At 34.3% G+C, this 19,194-nt stretch overlaps 1 protein-coding gene across 2 annotated transcripts in view; it reads right to left on the reverse strand.

The window, feature by feature from the left end:
* Positions 1 to 18,948, reverse strand: part of abcc8b (ATP-binding cassette, sub-family C (CFTR/MRP), member 8b) — a 35,100-nt gene extending 16,152 nt beyond the window's left edge. Inside the window, exons 1-23 of one of the 2 annotated variants that reach the window (XM_058751276.1) lie at positions 18,735 to 18,948; positions 17,829 to 17,988; positions 17,362 to 17,503; positions 16,415 to 16,536; positions 16,116 to 16,282; positions 13,612 to 13,854; positions 11,945 to 12,133; positions 7,738 to 7,902; positions 7,459 to 7,614; positions 6,328 to 6,462; positions 5,965 to 6,127; positions 5,096 to 5,136; positions 4,855 to 5,006; positions 4,364 to 4,472; positions 3,261 to 3,392; positions 3,059 to 3,131; positions 2,879 to 2,984; positions 2,259 to 2,291; positions 2,155 to 2,187; positions 1,964 to 2,062; positions 611 to 695; positions 427 to 507; positions 202 to 339 (exon numbers count right to left, since the gene is read on the reverse strand). In XM_058751276.1, coding sequence (XP_058607259.1) covers positions 202 to 339; positions 427 to 507; positions 611 to 695; positions 1,964 to 2,062; positions 2,155 to 2,187; positions 2,259 to 2,291; positions 2,879 to 2,984; positions 3,059 to 3,131; positions 3,261 to 3,392; positions 4,364 to 4,472; positions 4,855 to 5,006; positions 5,096 to 5,136; positions 5,965 to 6,127; positions 6,328 to 6,462; positions 7,459 to 7,614; positions 7,738 to 7,902; positions 11,945 to 12,133; positions 13,612 to 13,854; positions 16,116 to 16,282; positions 16,415 to 16,536; positions 17,362 to 17,503; positions 17,829 to 17,988; positions 18,735 to 18,755 — 2,745 coding nt within the window. In that variant the 5' untranslated portion in view covers positions 18,756 to 18,948. Of the gene's footprint in view, positions 1 to 201; positions 340 to 426; positions 508 to 601; positions 696 to 1,963; positions 2,063 to 2,154; positions 2,188 to 2,258; positions 2,292 to 2,878; positions 2,985 to 3,058; positions 3,132 to 3,260; positions 3,393 to 4,363; positions 4,473 to 4,854; positions 5,007 to 5,095; positions 5,137 to 5,964; positions 6,128 to 6,327; positions 6,463 to 7,458; positions 7,615 to 7,737; positions 7,903 to 11,944; positions 12,134 to 13,611; positions 13,855 to 16,115; positions 16,283 to 16,414; positions 16,537 to 17,361; positions 17,504 to 17,828; positions 17,989 to 18,734 lie in introns of both variants that reach the window. The other variant, XM_058751275.1, reaches the window with a different exon arrangement.
* Positions 18,949 to 19,194: the final 246 nt, after the last annotated feature.

The raw sequence follows: 19,194 nt of genomic DNA on the forward strand, positions 1-19,194 counted from the left end.
TAATAAAAGCACATTTTACAAGACCCCTAGCCAACACACATAATGATAATATGAACACCGTAGATGCTGTCTAAATGGCTTTGACAAAATGTTTGATTTAGTTAATGCATTAATGTGAATGTATGACAAGCCATTTCTCTACCCAGTTTGACCCATGCAGGCCGACTTGTGAAATGACCGCACAGTGTTAAAAGCTCGTACCCAGTCTGCATGAGGTAAATACTGCAGTTTGTGAGTGACCAACACGACGGTCCTCTTCTCCTGCCGGAGGAACTTGAGGATTCCTTCATGCATGAGGTGATCGCTGAGGTGAATGTCCAGAGCTGAAAACGGGTCGTCCTGAAAGCACAAACGAAGGTGCTCATGTTATACGGACACGGCTGCTGAACGTGTGGATAATGAAGCTCAACACTGGTCTGAACTCACCAGGAAAACCACATTAGTCTGCTGATAAAGAGCTCGAGCCACGCTGATCCGCTGCCGCTGGCCGCCGGACAGAATGATGCCCTGCAGCACAGAGACACACAGCGATGGCTGAGACGCTCACAGACACGCAGAACATGCGCTCTGCTCAGATTGTGCTGTAATAATGATGACTCACGTGACGTACCCTCTCTCCGATCACCGTCTGGTCTCCCTGCGGCAGCGTGTCGATATCCGGCCGCAGCTGACAAACCTCAATCACCTCCTTATATCTGAGGAGAGACCAGGAACAACAGCCAGGTCAGCCTGCCAAACCTGACAGATATTAGTATCGCAATGTTACAGTTGTAAAATGCACAATAAAATAATAATTATTATAGTATTTTTCTTTGCCAATTTTTTAATTTATATATATTTTATTATATTACAATCATAACATTTCTTATCTTGTTTTTATTTAGTAATTTTTATATTTTATTATTATTATTATTATTATAAGTATCTAAAACAATTTTTTAAAGGTTTTAAAATTGAACTGTCAAATTTGTGAAATTCACTAACAATTTAGTGTGAAAATAGTGAAAATTGTTTTGAGGTAAATTCTACACCTTTTTAAATTAAATGATACAATAAAATAATATCAAATTATGGTAGCAAGAACATTGTGATATTGGAAATCAAGATTGTTATAATCTAGGCTGCATATATCAAAATATTGCATATATTACAAATTCCACAAGGCTTTTTAAGCAGCTTAAACAGCAAGATGTCTTTGGTTAACTATCAATAAAAATAATAATAATAAAAAAAAAAAAAAAAAATGTTTTTAATTATATATATATATATATATATATATATATATATATATATATATATATATATATTTTTTTTTTTTTGTTTACATAAAATAAATTAAATTAAATTAAATTAAATTAAAATCATAAAAAAAAAAACGTTTTCATTACTTAAAATAAAATAAACAGTTGAAATAAGATCAAATATATAGCAACTTAAACTTATTTTGTTTCAGCTAGTTGCCAAGGCAACATTTATACTTTTTGTTTAGTTTAAGTTATAGTAGTTAAAAAAAAAAAAACTAAGACTAAATAATAGCTAAAAAAAAGAACTATTAATTTTTTTTTTTTAAATCCTAAAACTTTACGTAAAATGAAAATAGAAATATGCAAATAAAACCTAATTCAAAATGAACAAAAACTACAATAGTAGTAAAATGCATCAAACCACATAAACCAGCATGTTTCTGAACGCAGAAATGTGACGGCCAGCATTGAACGACAGATCCTGAGTCTGCAGCAACTCTTACATAACAGCACAGCCTCATGTGGTTTTTGTTTGCCACGGACAGCGCTGGGAATCCCATTGAGATGCTGCTGTTTATTCCCGGTCGGCTCTTTTAAGGCAGATAAAAGCACTTTGCTGTGGCCTCTGGACAGCAGCAGGAGTATTGTGTTTGTGCAGAGTCTCATCCGCACGCGTCTCTCACACGACTGAACACACGGGAGTCACGGGGCCGTTTTACCTCTTCTCATTGGGGGCCATGTCAAACAAGATGTTCTCCTCCACCGTAGCGTTTAAGAGCCACGGCCTCTGGGAAGCGTACGCCACCGAACCTCTCTTCCTGAAAACACAAGCAGTGAGGATACTGTGCAGCTGATCGAGTACAAAACACAAGATCAGCACAGAGTGCATTTAAAATAATCATTTAATTACTTGAGTGACTGTCTTCCATTCAAACTCTTGGCTCTGTAAGACAAAAAAGAGAAATGATTGTAACGAATAAATACAGAAATGTATGTGTGGAATGCAATACGTACCTCACATTTTCTTCAGCATCACTCTTGGGTAAACTGTGAGAAAATAAAGCAGTATTCATATGAGATCTGATTATTACAATCCGATTTAAAAATACAAAAATTAAATACAAATTTATTAAGTGGATTAAAAACAAATGCATAGATGCTGATTGGTCAATACAGTGTTCCAGCCATAGTTATAGTTACTTTAGTATTATTTATATATTATTACAATTTTTATTATTTTTTATATTCATTTTTGTTAATTATGTTATGTGATTAGGTTTTTTTTATATTACTATTTAGGTTTTATTTATTTTTATTTCAGTTTCAGTTTTTATTTATTTCTTAGTTGTTATTTATTTACTATTCCGTTATTTTATTTATTTAGTAATGTAAGTGCTTCAACAAACTTATTTCCTAATTTTCAATTAATTAATTATTTATTTAGTTGTTATGTAGTTTATTTTAGCATAATTTTTATTAACACAAATCTTTTATTTTTAGTTAAAAATAATAAGCATGAAATAAACAAGCTGAAAGAAATGCTTTCATTATATTGTATTAATGCCCTTCCATTCACAATAAAGCACAGCCTCTCGTAATCTTATATTATAATACAGCGTTATGTTGATTTTTACCTGTTCCATGTGATGTTTCCAGAGATCTTCTGCATCTCTCCCAGCGCTGCCAGCAAAAGAGAGGATTTCCCGCATCCCACCTGGCCTACGATCATCGTCAGCTGACCTACAGATCACGGCGATCACACTTAGTGCTTCTGTGAAAGGTGCAAGTACAGCAACTGAGACACAAAACCTCACCGAAAGGAACCTTTATGTCGATATTGGTGAGAGTCGGGCATCCCTGCGTCCATGTGAAGTAGCCGTTCACAATCTAGGAAAAAAGGTTTAATACACAGAAAACTATAAAGTCATTTGATTATAAAAAAATCAGCATCAACAGAATCTATCAATGTTCTAGACATTCAATATTCAATAAAGCATGTATCATATGAATCGAAACCTTCATGCACACGTCTTTGTCCTGATTGGCTGATGCCGTCAGCTCCTGGTCGTGCTGCTCAAAGTTTCTGTTCACGTCCTGCTTGGCTTTATTCTTACGATTCACCAGTTTGGCCTGCAGCTGTAATGCATACTGAGGGCAGAGAAACACAACTCTTCATTCATGCAATGCAGGAATTATTCATAAAAATATAATAATAATAATAAATGATTAAATGAAAATATAATAATTACTGATTAAAAACATTTTAAATATGAAAGATATATGAAATTTGTAATATAAAATCTATAAAAAAATAATAATAATAAAAATTGTGTATCTAATAATATTTTACATTTTACAACTATAAAATTGCAAAACTAGTATGCATGTCAAAAAATTGTTGAGTAGGTCTGCACCATTTGGGGAAACAAATCAAACTGTGATTTCTATGATAAAAAAATAGCAATTTAAAAAAAAAAAATAATAAAATAAAATAAATAAAATTCCAGGCTTGCTGTGCTTGCTTATAGGGTTGAAAACTTTGGTGAATTTTTTTTTTATAAAATAAAATAAAATAAAATAAAATAAAATAAAATAAAATAAAATAAAATAAAATAAAATAAAATAAAATAAAATAAAATAAAATAAATAAATAAAATAAAATAAAATAAAATAAAATAAAATAAAATAAAATAAAATAAAATAAAAATAAAATTTTTGTTGTTGTTGTAATTATTATTATTAAATGAAAATATTAAAATTAGTAAATAAAAACGAGATAAGAAATATTATGACTGTAATATAAAAATATTATTATTATTTTTTTTAAATCATGTATTTAGGAGAAAAATGTAAATAAACTAAAATTGCAATACTAATATTTATGTCTGCCTTTAAATAATTTTTTAGTTAAAAATGATCGCAGTGATTTTGGTTTTATTTTAATTAATCGTGCAGCCCTAGCGTTGAGTGCAGATGCTTTTGAAACAATCATAAATGCATGCTTAAAGAGCAATCCTCAATCTCCCTCTAACTGTATCCTTGCTTAAAATCTATCCTTTTGTTTTCTGTGCAAGAAATCAGTTTGAAGTTTGTTGGGAAGGACATGAAGCTGAACTCACCACAGACTTAATGTTTTCGTTGTTGTTTTCTGCTGCTGTAGCTTGAAGTACAGGATCCTGATCGATCTCGATCTCAGTACTGCCAAGAAATTCACTCAGCTTCTGCACACTGAGAAGAGGTCAAACATGAGGCTTTTTTGAGGGCAAATGTGTACAAGTATAAGACGAGTTTGTAAAAGATGTAGTTGTAGTGCATGCATCTTTTCTGCAAAGATATGTAATAAGTGATTTGTTTAACATTTACATCGTGTTGACAGCTTCATGTGTGCTGCACTCGGAATAGAATTGTCTTTAACTAGAGGGTTACTAAAGAAAAAGTTACTTGAAATCACGTTGTAGTTACATTTTCAAGCTGACTAGTTAATTTTTTTTTAAAATCGAGAATCGGTCAAATGTTCTGAAAAAATCGAGATTTTAATTTTTTGCCAAACTGCCCAGCCCTAGTTCCTCGAGTGCATGGATGTCAGATGCAGGGTGATGGCGCGTGTCACCTGACGAGAGCTTTGACGGTGGAGTGCAGGACGCTGGAGAGCAGAAAGAGAGGCGTCACCAGAATGTGGAAGAGCGACAGCGAGCCGAACGCCACCGCGGGAGACAGATCGAAGTCTGCAGCGCTGTGCACGTGCACGTGAACCGCAAAGATCTGCCAGCAAAACACACACAGAGCTCTCACGCTGACATACAAACCAGTGAGCCGAGAGAGAGAGAGCATTACATAAGAGTGAGACTCACTGTGAGAACAGCAGCGATCGGGACGGCAGCATTCATGAAGACTGAGGACAAAAATGAAAGAAATAGCCGCATTTTTCATTGATTTGCATACAAATGCAATAAAAATAAATATTATTATTTAAATGTATTTGTATTATAATATTCGTATATTTATACTTCCATGTATGAAATGATTTAATTATAACATTGATTGTAGCATTTATTCGTAACTGCTTTGAAACAAGTTTGAACAAGAATTATATTGAATTTCTAACATCTATTTTTCTTTTTTGTGAAGCTGCTTTGTAACAAAAAAAATATATACAAATAAACTTAAATTAAATATATTGTTTTAGGTTTTTGTACTTTTCTGATTACCAATTATTATTAATAATATATTATTAATTGAATTTTACATAATATATATTTTACATCACACTCACACACACACACACACACACACACACACACACACGTATGTATATATATATATATATATATATATATATATATATACAAATACACATATACACATACTGCATACATATGATATACTTATAAAATTATTTAAATAATTCAATTTAATTGTACCATGTTCTTATGAAGGTGTTTTGAAACAATATGCATTGTAAAAAAATAATAAAATAAAATAAAATAAAATAAAATAAAATAAAATAAAATAAAATAAAATAAAATAAAATAAAATAAAATAAAATAAAATAAAATAAAATAAAATAATAAAATAAAATAAAATAAAATTTAAAAAAAAAAAAAAAATTGTTGCTATTTTCTGATTTGTATATTTTATAGTATATTTAATCTCTGTTTGCCAGATATGAAGGATCTGTTTTATTTGTGTTGATGATTGTGTGTGTATTGTGACGGCTCACTGGAGAGGGACGTGTAGAGCGCAAACGTGCGCAGGTTCTTCAGCTCCTGTCTGCGCGTCTCCTCCACGCTGGATCTGAAGATGTGTTCCCACGCGTACAGCTTCAGCAGCTTGATTCCCCGCAGCAGCTCGTTGGTTTTCTTCAGTCTCTCGCTGGTGTACTCCTGTAACGTGTACAGCATCCGACTGATATTATAATGCAATCAAGGTGATTTACAGTATATACGTCTCATTATAAGCAGGGTTAGAAACAAGACTCCCAACAGAACATTGCAGGTTTCTTTCTATTCTATTTAAGCTATTTACAGTGTAGAGACGGTATCTATATATCTCAATGGCAAATCGATATCAGTAAATTGTTCACCAGCGTGCTCTTCTGTGCTCGTGAGAGTCGAGTGGCCACAAAATACTGCAGAGGAGCCAGAGCCACGATGACTGTTGCACCGATCAGAGCGCTGACCCCCAGCAGATAATACAGCAGGAAAACCCCCATCACAATCTGCACAACGATACAGTACAATACAGCACAACTTACAATGCATTCACCATATATGTATTTAGGTGTATATATAATACAGGGTTTACCAAATTACACCAGTGTTCCTCCAAAGCTCGGTGGTTTGGATGTTTGAAAGTGAAGAATTTAAAACAAATATTGGCAACTTATAATAAAATTATTTAAATAAAAAGAACAGTATTTTTTTTTTAAATAGCAGAGTTAAAACTAATTATCAGTGTTATTTTAGAATCACTGAGAAACTATTATAGTTTTTATTTATATTTTAACTAGTTTTTATTTTGCTTTTAATTAATTTCTTAATTTAATTATTTTCTTTTACATTTTTTTTATATAGTTTTATAATTTTTGTACTTTTGTTTCAGTTATTTTAGTACATCAATGTAAAGTGAGAATGAGACATGAACTAGCTGAAACTTAAAAAAAGTTTATGTTTATTATATTTTATTATACTTTTATTTCAGTTAACATTTACTTTATTTCAAGCAACAACATTTTTATAGTTTTAATTTTATTGAAACTATAATCACCCTGCTAATAATACTACTACTACAACTACTACTACTACTAATAATAATAATGACACAAAAAGAGATCTCAGTTGTCAAATTGGTGTTAAAATCACCATATATTACAAAATAATTGCTATATAATTTTAAAGTTATGCAGCCCTACAGTATATATAATTCATTTTAAAATAAAAACAATCAAAATAAAACATTTACTGAAAAAATATTCAATGTTTTATCTGTTCACCTGCATATGATTTGACCATTAACCAACATAAGAGAACTGTGAATACGTGAATATTTTGTTTACTTGTTTTATTTTTATTTATTTAAAAAAAACAAAAATAATAAATGATTGAAATATCATCTTAAAATCTCAGGGGTACTTCATTTGACATCTAATGTGTTTGACTTGAGTGAGTCTGGGAACCCGTGGTATAATTTACATAAAGCAACGGCTGATCTTAACCTGCACCGGCATGGCCCACAGGTTGGGACAGAGAAAGAAGAACCACATCAGGTGGTTTGTGTCTCGGGCCACTAGACTGCAGATCTGAGCTGTGGTCATGTCACCCATAGACATGTTAGACGTGCACAGACGCATGATCTTATGGTAAATCTTAGTCTGTACGGGACAAAAACACAAAGAAATGTTTCCAGGTTACCAGACACACGTCTAATGAAGTCATTACAACGGTTAGCTCAAGCTTCAGCAGAACACTGACCGTACAAGCAGAATGAATCTCACCTGAATGGCTGCTCTGAGTTTGATGCCGGTCTCGATGGCCACGTAATACGACGCTTGAAGGAAGGTTCTCTGCAGCAGCAGCGCCAGAAACAGCAGCACCGCCAGAACATACGCGTTCGCGAGGAACGCTTCTGACGAGATGAAGTGCTCGCCGAGCAGCTTCACCTACAAACAGAGCCAAGCGTCAAATATCCAGCAGCGGGAGAATCTTGCAAAAACACGTCCAGGTCAGATTTCTATGGAAGCCTGTTTTCGTCACAGAATCAATAAAGGCACTGAGTGCAAATAGCAATGGATTCTATTTACACTGTTAAAAAAGAAAGCTGGGTTTTCTGCTATTTATACTACTTATTGCAAACTGTGGCAATTATCTGCACCTCAGTATTGTAGTACATTAAAAAAACAGTATGCAATAATAACATATTTGAGTGTAAATTATTATTTTAATTCAAGTTATTAAATGGACGCCACCTTACACCTTCCATACTTTATTTTCAGCTTTTTGATTATTTTCCTCATTAAGTTCACAAAGTTAATTGTGACTTTTTACCTCACAATTCCATGTTTTTCTCGCAATTCCAAGTTTCATTCTCACTTCTGAAGTCTACGTTTACATAATTCTGTTTTTTTTTTCCTGCCACAGAATGAAAAAAATAAAAATGTTAATTGTGAATTTTTATCTTACAGTTCTGACTGTTTTCCTTACAATTGCAAGTTTATTATCTCACAATTCTGACTTTTTAATTAATTTTTTTATTAATTTTTTTTATTTTTTTATTTATTTTATTATTATTATTTGGAATTAGGAGAAAAAACTTGAATTATGGAATAAAAAGTCACTTTAAAAAAAATCCTGTGGAAGAAACCGACTTCCATACATTTCATCCCATAATCAAAGTTTGATTTGATTGGAGAAAGAAAGAAAGAAAGAAAGACCAATAGATATATTAAGGGAGGAACTTGGAAGGCTAGGTTTGGATGCAAATTGTCCATATTTATTAAAGCTCAGAGCAAACAGTCATCTAATAACAACAAAGATTGCTGTGCTATATCTCAAAGCACATCTCTGTGCTCTTGAAGCCCCTTAAGTGTGTTCAAATTGATCATGGGATGAGATAAACATTGTAAACACCCCCCTTGTGTTTGTAAAAACAGAGGATCACATATTTTATTAGATCTCAACATATTCGAGTACATATTCGATCTGAGCAACCTATTTTTTAAGAAGTAAATAATATGAACGTTTTTCAAAATAATATGCAGGGAAATGCCATAAATCATTTTGGTTGTTCTTGCATATAAAGTGACATATTATGCAGCATCACACAACCTGACTCAATTAATGAACAGAAACACAAAGCGGTTCCCCAAAGTGTTTGTTTGCACTCAGTGTTCAGGAACATGAATATATTACACCTTGAGAGTGAAATGAAGCAGTGATACAGCTGTTGCAGTAGGACTTCTGCAGTAATACTGCTGATCCAAACTCTTTTAAAATGTGAATAAATCTTTAAACATGTCATGGTCAAACTTTGTGAGGTTATTATTCGGACACTTCAGTCATGCATACAAACGTTATGTTTTCATAGGAGGAATTTTAAAGAGTCTTTATGCAATTTTAGTTCATTAAATCGGTAACACTACAGATTTGTAGAAATGTGTCTCTGCATAGCACTTCTTTTGATATTTCAATATGTAATGCAATGACATCCAGACAGTTTAAAGGGATAGTTCACCCAAAAATGAAAATTCTGTCATTAATTACTCACCATCACGTGAGACCTTCGTTCATCTTCGAAACACAAATGAAGATATTTTTAATGAATTACGAGAGCTTTCTGACCCTCCGTAGACAGCAAGGATCCTCACACGATCAAGGCTCAGAAACGTAGCACGGAGATCGTTAAAATAGTGCATGTGACATCAGGGGTTCAACCGTAATTTTACAAAGCTATGAGAATAGTTTTTGTGCGCAAAGAAAATAAAAATAACAATTTTATTCAACAATTCGTCTCCGCCGTGTCACCCTATAGCGCCATTTTGGAGCGTATCACATACATAAACAACGTATGTACACGAATATATTGTTTACGTTCAGATCAAAGCATAAACAATGTAATTTGTGTTTCGAAGATTACAGGTTTGGAACGACATGATGGTGAGTAATTAATGACTTAAGTGAATTATCGCTTTAAGTGCATCTTACAGTTTTTCTTGAATGCTAAAAAACTATAACCAGGCTTTTGAACTAAAATTTCTAAACCATAACACCATTTTTAAAAAAGCATGAGTCAGATTTGGTGAACTGTTCCTGCAAAACTCTGCACACAAATCCCTTCATTTCTCAGCGTTCACACCGTGTGGTCATTTAGAAATCACTAGCATTCAGTATTGTTCACTCAAGTCTGCACAGTTTGAGCTCAATTAGCACTCAGTTACTCAAGTGGAAACACTAGGAGTCATAATGTATCACACACCAATCAGAAGCTTCGATGGAGATAAAAGAGCCAAAGTCAGCTCACAGTTTCTCTCAGTGGCTTTGGTGCATTTCTCAGATCAGAAATGAAATTCTCAAAACTTACTCGTTCATGCTCCACATCATCGAGTCACTTGTGCACATCATAAAAAGTTGCTCATTCTTTTGAACAAGTTGCGATTGCTTTGATATTCATGCAATTGATTATATTGTACATTTGTCTGCGGTTTCCTACATTATCAGTTACTAATGTCATGTTGCTGAAAATGTATTATATAGTCCTCTGTGCTATAGTCTTACCCCTCGAAACCTCAAGTCATTAGTTCATCGTATAAGTCATTAAATGCAAAATGGTTGATCTAGTCGTCATAAACTGTCAAGCATATTTTCTACACATTTCTTTTAGACTTTTTATAAATTTGCCATGAATTGTTGAAGTGAATCTTGACTTTCACTACAGTAAAGAAGAGAATATAGATCAACCAATGACAAACCAGTTCTCTGAAATACATCTCACGAACCTTCATTTGGAAAGCACATATAGACTGAGGACAACACAAGACTTACAAATTCTGACAGTGGACTTTCTCATGTTTATTTTCTATTTCACAATGACATTGTAATGTATTTATTTTTTTTAATTTTTTTTTGTCAGACCACTAGTAAAAGTGTAACTGTGAATCATATCCAGTCTTTTTCAATCAATATCCCACATACAGTAATGTGTACATTTATACTTTTGAAATGGATATATGGCCTTCTGCATTTCAGTACAGTGACTGTCATCCAAACTGTTGCCATAGTTTCATCAGGTAACACTAACAGAGCGCACTGTTATATTGACAACATGTATTATAAGTATTTTAACTATCTTGTTTGTGAACAATGACACAAGGACTTTTCATTCTGATGGCACTGATATGTTCATTGACAAATACTTACTTTTGAGAGATGCATTAAAGATATTGAGTATGTTACAGGCTTTTGCTGGAAATCCATTGTGTGTGGTGCTGTTTGTATGAATTGTTGTGAGAAATGCACTTCTTTGCAAATATTACAGTAAGGGTGATTCGAGAAATGCACCAAAGCGACAGAAAAACTGTATTCAGGTTTGAAACAATGGATCCAGAGAGATGCGAAGGAAGAGGTCAAGGACACCACAGATGAGGAGGAGAAGAGAAAGAAATGAAGGAAGAGGAAGAGTAGGAGGTGGAGAGAGAGTACAGAGATAAAGAGGAAGAGGAGGACATGGAAGAGAAAGAGGAAGGGCAAGAAGACAAACAGTCTCATATATTTTAGTTGAAGCGTGCCAGGGTTGGATCAGGGGTTTTTGGCCTGTTCCAGACCAAAGACGAGATGCTGGGGCAGAATAATTATTTTTGTTGTTGTTTGCTGTATTGTACTGTACTCTACAGTACATTAAATTAAGGAATAAAACACGTGGGGAGCACGGGTTACGGGTTTTTGTAGCATTGTTTTGAATTGATCTCATCAGTGTGTAAGACTGTGTTGTAGTGTGTGTGTGTCATGTCTAAGAGCAAAGTTTGGTTTTTCAGCAAGATTGAGTTGTTTTGAGAGGAGAGCTTCATTTTGACCTGAATATAGGAAGTTTGGGAATTGAGTAAGAAGTTATGGATTTGTGCAAAAAAAGAGGCATAATTTCAAGAAATGTGTTTAAGCAATCGAGAAAAAATGTGTCTACTGTATATACTGTGTTATTTGCAATGGTACCGGAGGCAGCGCGCTGTGATTGTCGCGGCTGATGTGATGAACGATCCCCGAGATGCAGAGCGGCCCGGCGAAGCCCAGCAGGTCAGCTATGAAGCGGAAGGTGATGCTGAGCACCAGCGGCCGGCCGAACGCTTGACGCAGAGCCAGCCAGATCCACCGCGAGCTCTTCGGAGGGACCGGACCGTTCTCCTGCGCCGCACAGAGCTCAGCGTAAAAAACTGTGCGTTTATGACAGACTATGAGATTCAGTCACTGTATTTAATTTTAATCATCTCTAAACTGGCAATTTAGTAACCGGTGTACTGATTATGTAAATTCCACACCCAAACACATTTTCTACCGTATCTTACATAAGGGCTTTAATCTTAAGTGTTTCTGAAGTCCCTTCTACTTTTCAGGACAAAGGGGATAAAAACAATTCTGCTGTATTAAGGACATACGCAGTCTGGTTATACAAGTGGATGTCAACACAAAACAGGATGGATCAGCCAAAAACACACAGATGCATGCAAACTCAGAAAATCAGAGTTTGCAGATCTCTGAATTTGGCAGAGAAAAGGATCCAACTGTTTAAACTTATGTAATATCTGCTTATATGCAGCTCTTCCTGGAATCCAGATTACATATTGCTGGCATTTCATGAACAATTTGCACAAACTCTGAGTGATATTGTCTATTTTCACTCCTTAGACACATTAAATGGATAAAAAGTGACAGTAAAGACATTTATAATGTTACAAAAAAAATTATATTTCAATTAATCAAAGAAAATGTATCACAGTTCACAAAAAAATATTGTGCAGTACAGCTGTTTTCATCATTGATAATAATCAGAAATGTTTCTTGAGCAGCAAATCAGTATATTAGAATGATTTCTGAAGATCATGTGACGCTGAAGACTGGAGTAATGATGCTGAAAATACAGCTGCGCATCACAGAAATAAATGACAGTTTAACAGATATTCACATAGAAAACAGCTATTTTAAATTGTAATAATATTTCACAATTTTTAATTGTATTTTTGATCAAATAAATGAAGAAAAGACTCAAAAACATGAAAAAACAAATCTTACCAACCCCAAAATAATATGATGTAATAATGAACAATACTACGTTTTCAAATTGACATTAACTTAAATTAAAACCTAAAATTATATATTTAAAATGATCATTATAATTATATTATATTATATTATATTATAATATATTATATTATATTATATTATATTATATTATATTATATTATATTATATTATATTATATTATATTATATTATATTATTATAAAGTGAGACTTTAGACTTGAAACTGGACAGGATAAATCCTCATAATTGATGATGCCAACCTTCAGACAACATACACAACTACCAAATTTTGCTGTAAGTTTGATCGTGACGTATAATCATTGCTGTTAATAGTGTTCACCGTCTGTTTGATTTCATGACATTAAAACTGCTTGATTTTTACCGTAAATTTCTGCCATAGGGACATCAACTTGAGATAGTCACCACTGATAAGCTACTACTAAATACTGTATAATGTAGAAACTTAAATTTTCTGTAAAGCTGCTTTGCAACGATTTGCATCATGAAGAGTGCTATACAAATAAACCTGAATTGAATAATGTAGTACAGATCCCTGTAGCGCAGTGAAGGAAGTTACCGTACCGCTTGTGCATCGAAGGCCTTGCGGAGCCGCTGGAAGTTGGTGAGAGCTCTCATGGAGATGGGCAGCTTGCCGATGGTTTTCAGGTCGATGGGCCGCTTGTGTGCGGAGGTGATGAAGGTGTTCATCCACCAGTATGTGCTCTTAGACAGCAGATTAACGAACGGCTGCAGGAAACGAACGCCCAGGTCCTGGAGGTCATCCGGCGGCTTGACCTCTGTGGGATACGGAAACCACATGTAGCGCTGGAACCGAAGCGAGAACACAATCATTAGTCAAGCATCAACACCACACTCGCATGTGCATTTGGATTTCAAAACCATCATTAATTCCTTCTTTTGCTGCTGTAACAGATTGTGCTGTTTTGGAAAGCTTTACTTTTAATGTTGGAACATGGATGCAGGGATTTACTGCAATACATGTGGCGTTCTAATTCATCCTAAATGTGCTCGGTGGATCTTGGTTTGGTGAAGACCACTTAGGTTTTTCAATTAAAAAAAATAAATAAAAAATCTTTTAAAAGACCACATGTTGAAACAAAACAAAAAATGGCTCTTCCCAGACTCTGTATTTCACAGCATTGATATCTGTCTTCTCTAGAAAAACAGGAATTACCCATTATATTTGACCGTGTAGTGCACTTCAGTCACACAAATCAACATTTTGCATTTTTAAGCCTTTGTCTCTTACAAGAGCATTGCTAGGGTTGGAAAATACATTCATTATGGAGTCAAAGCCATGACACATATATTTGTAAAAGAATGAAGCATTGCGAAAGAAAATAAAGCTTTGCAAAAGAAAATGCAAAAGAAAAGTATTTAAACATGCTTTTTGCAAACAAAAATGAAGAATCATAAAAGAAATATGAATTATTGAGAAAAAATTAAGTTTTGCAAAAAAAAAAAAAAAGAGAATCATCAAATAATAATAAAATAGAGCTATAATGTCAGATGTCTCATTTAGAAACGTTTTCATTGGATTTTTAAATAAACGTGAAAAGAAGAGTGCATGGTTAATGTTATTGAAACACACTGTTAGTGTAAAAAGCAGTCTTAAGTTTAACTAATTGCCTTTAATTTAAAATATAATACATATTCATTTAATTATAGATAACATGCAATTACGTGTCTAAAAAACAACTACATTCAGTTTACATTTAAGTATAAACTTTTTAAAAGTAAAGTGTACACGAGGGATGTTCTAATAAAACTAGTTTTCTAAAACAAACTTGAGTAAGACTTGACCCTTGTTTTGCACACGTCTAGATACTTTGTTTCCAATTGTTCAAACTCCAGAATGACTTACGTTTATGTCTAAAAACAGATGATGCATCATTTTCTTGACAAACTATTATTTGACACCAGTTAAAATGTATTATCAGCATGTAGCCTAGCTGTTCTTCCGCCCCAAACAGCCTGACTCATCTGCTAATTACCTGAAACTTTAGCCTAATAACACGAGGCCAAACGCGAGAGTTACGAGACTGGATTATCCCCAGTGATGAGTTATAAACATTCATTTCTAAGCAGTCATAAGTTCAAGAGCTGGATTGAGTCTCTGTTCTCCTCAGAAGAACACAACCATCCTGATAAACAGCTTAGCAAAGCCAGTGGAAAGTGAGGGATTTGCACCGTTCAGCAAACAGCTGTCAGACACAAACAGAAGTTCATTGTGGGCTGCGGTGCCATTTGATTCAGCTGGATACAGTCAGGCCAGGTCCTCCGTATTTTAATCTCACATGGAGCTGGAGCTGCACGATTATGCAACACACAGAGGAGATCATGCCGTACCTAAAGTGCCAGTGTCCTCATGCCGTCATTTATTGTCTGACATGGAGGAGAATGGTTATTAAGCATTTTCTCAGAGATGTTTTTATTTATTTATTTATTTTTTCCCAGGAAATATTTTCACACACACACACACTCATATATATATATATATATGTGTGTGACATGGAGGCGAATGGTTACTGGGTAGTTTTTTTCAGACAAGAATTTTTAGTAAATGCACTTCACACACATAACGTTTTTATATAAATATTTTTTTTTTCTTGCAATTGTGCAATTAAATGATCAAAGATACAATTTTTATGCATGAGATTTCTGATGTCACCAGTGGAAATAATGGTAAAGATTTTGTAAATAATGTTTAGTTTCTTGCACAGACCGATTGTTTCACTTCACAATACCTCAATATATTGTCAGGAGCCACGGGGATTCGTTTTGTGTTCCTCGTTTTTTTGTGTTTTTTCCTTAAACGTGACTTGCATTTTATGATTCACAAGGAGCACGGTTTCAGCTAAAACTCTTCTTTACTGTTCTGCTGAAGAAAAAAAGTCACCTAGATCTTGGATGGACTGAGGCTGAGTAAATTAACAGCAGACTTTCATGTTTGGGTGAACTGTCCCTTTAAACGCTGTCTCCATTAATCCACTCTCTGTGCGACAGATATGCATTATTTTACACAAACACACCCGCTATAAATAATCCTCTGACCCCGTACTTACCCTCCGCAGGATCACATTAACCTCGACTCCCAGCAGCAGGCCGTACAGAAGCGCCAGCAGTCCTGTGATGCAGAAACGCAGCTGCCTCAGACCGATGCCGTGATCGTCATACTTCACAAACTTGATGGTTTTGGTGATAAAGGCCAAAGTCCAATAGATCAGCAACGCTGTATAAGAAGATAAATATTTCATGAGCATATTTTGAGATGTTTATCCCCTGTTTGCATACTGTCTGGTCACCGCCGCTCCACTACATTCAGCGTTTATCTCAGGGATCATCAGTCAGGGTCTGTTTGTACCTATAAGCAGTTTGGGGAAGTTGGAGGTCTCTATGTTGTGGTAATAGACGATGGACGTGATGGCAGCCAGGATCCCGAGTCCTGCCGGCATGTAGAGGTGGAGGTGACGGGACTGATTGAACCTGGTGGAGAATTTCATTCAGTCAGTAAATACTGCAGCAGAATCACACTCGTCACGGACTGAACTGACTGTCATTGTCTATTTTTATTTGCTCTGTGATGAAAACTGGGCTTTATTTACATCCAAATTGTTATTATCTCAATGCAAATAACGTTTAAATTCCTAAGAAATATATATATATATATATATATATATATATCTTCTGTTCAGCAAGGCTGCATTTATTGATCAAAAATACCGAGAAAATTTGTGAAATATTATTACACTTTAAAACAGCTGTTTTCTGTGTGAATATCTGTTAAACTGTAATTTATTTCTGTGATGCGCAGCTGTATTTTCAGCATCATTACTGCAGTGTTCAGTGTCACATGATCTTCAGAAATCATTCTAATATGCTGATTTGCTGCTCAACAAACATTTCTGATTATTATCAATGCTGAAAACACTTGTGCTGCACAATATTCTTGTGCAAACCATGATACTTAATTTTTTTATTTTTCAGGATTCACAGAAGAATAGAAGTTCAAAAGAACAACATTTGAAATAGAAATCAATCTTTTGTAACATAAATGTCTTTACTGTCACTTTTGATCAACTAAATGCATCGTAACTGAATAAAAAAAAATATATATTCTTAATTTAAAAAGTTAATTTTAAAAGCAATTTTAATCTTAAATAAAGGTTTATTTTATGCATTTATTTTTTTTTTTTTAAATATAGAAATGTTATATCTAACTATTTTATTCCTCATGACTAAACAACTCATGGGCTGTCAAATGGGCTGATAATCACTGAAGCGAAGCCATCGTTCAGTAGTTGTTCTCACCCGTCCGACACGATTCCCTCAGCGATCTCACACACCAGCACAAAGAGCAGGACAGTGGTGAGCAGCCAGCGGAAGTTATGACCGGGGAAATGAAGCCACGTGCTGTGATGAATGTGAACCTTAGAGCTCTGACTGCCCCAACCTACAAACACAACCACACCATCACACAAAACCACAGCGTCTTCAGTCATTTCCACACTTACAAATACAGCTTCTTTATCAGCATCGACGGCTCCAGGAGGGATCTTTAACATCAATGCAACCTTCTTGTTGCACAAAAGGTTCTTCATGTTCTTCATGCAAAGAGAAAAAGTTAATTGAAAGGTTCTTTGGAGAACCAAAAAATTGCTATTCTAAGGCATCGCTGTGAAAACATAATTTGTAAGAGTGATACAATGCACTTGAACAATATTTGTATCTCCAATAATATTTTAACAATATTTGTGTAATCTGAGAAAGCATCCCACCGATGAAGAGGATGGGGAAGGTGCTAAACAGCAAGAAGACATGAGGGACGACACCGAGAGCGTCCAGAAAGCAGCCATTATTCAGCAGGCCATTATCAACCTTATACGCTGAGGAGTTATCAGAGCCACAGAAGGACAGAGTCGAGTTGGAGACGGGAGTCTGTGGAGACCAAAAAGACAAAGAGGTTTGTAGGCGACACATTTCAATCAGTTCTGACCAATAATTATAAAGGATTTGTTGTGTCTGAAGCACTGGGGTGTCCTGCGGTGAAGCTACTGTAATCTGAATAAAAAATGTAATTTGAATAAAAAAGCCATATTGCAATATGCACATCTTTAAATCATCCTTCTGCAACAGCTTCAGCTTCAGTCTTACTACAAACCATGTGAATGTAAATATGAAACATCTGTCATTGATATCACACTATAGAAATGTGCAATTGATGAACTATTTCTTCCAGATCTTTGTTAAAAATGACTTTTGCTGGGATTCTTCAGGAATCTGTGATGTATGAACCAATTTTAAATAAATAAATAAAACATGCACGAGTTATTTGTGCCAGTAATATTTCTATCACAGCTTTTTTTATCCTAAAGCAGCAATTTTATAACAATGTCAGTGGCTTATTTCTGTACAATACAGTATTTTGCAGTAATTATGAAAACTAAAGTTAAAAACTGATGTAATCATGTTTAACTTTTTTTTTTAAATCGCATGTTTGTGAAAATGTTACATTTGAGGAGATGATGTTCTTAAATATTATGAAAATAAAGCAAGTTCATATTATTCTCCAGTGGAAAACAACAACAACAAAAACATGCGTAATATTCACAGAATAACTGTTGAAACTAAAACTTTGAATGAAATATATATATATATAAATCAATGAAAGTGCAGGTACTCACCGGTCTGTATCCTCGCATCATCTTCAAAAGCGCTTATTTCATCTTCCTCGCGATGAGCGGGTGATTTTCCAGCACTGAAGCCGAATAAAGACGAGTGTGATGCTGTGCTCTGATCTGACTGACAGCACAGATTATCAGTCATTAATCTCCACCCTCATCCTCTCTCTCCTTTCGTGCATTTTGTACATTTATAAGCATGATAGAACTAAGAAATGAAAGCTATAAAGTAGACATGACTTGACATAGAAACTCTGCCACGTAGTGGTAAAACAATGCAAATGCACGAGCACTGAAAAATATCGTAGAAACATTTTATTTAAACATTTAATTACAAAGAAACAGCATCACATTTAACATAACGTTACTTTTTACAGTGAGGAAGAACTCCACTCTATATCCTCAAGAGCTTATAATAATTTCCATAATTTATCTAATACTTTAAACATTTATTTTTGTTGCC

This window comes from Onychostoma macrolepis, chromosome 18 (genome assembly GCF_012432095.1).
Source record: "Onychostoma macrolepis isolate SWU-2019 chromosome 18, ASM1243209v1, whole genome shotgun sequence".
Classification (NCBI taxonomy): Eukaryota; Metazoa; Chordata; class Actinopteri; order Cypriniformes; family Cyprinidae; genus Onychostoma; species Onychostoma macrolepis.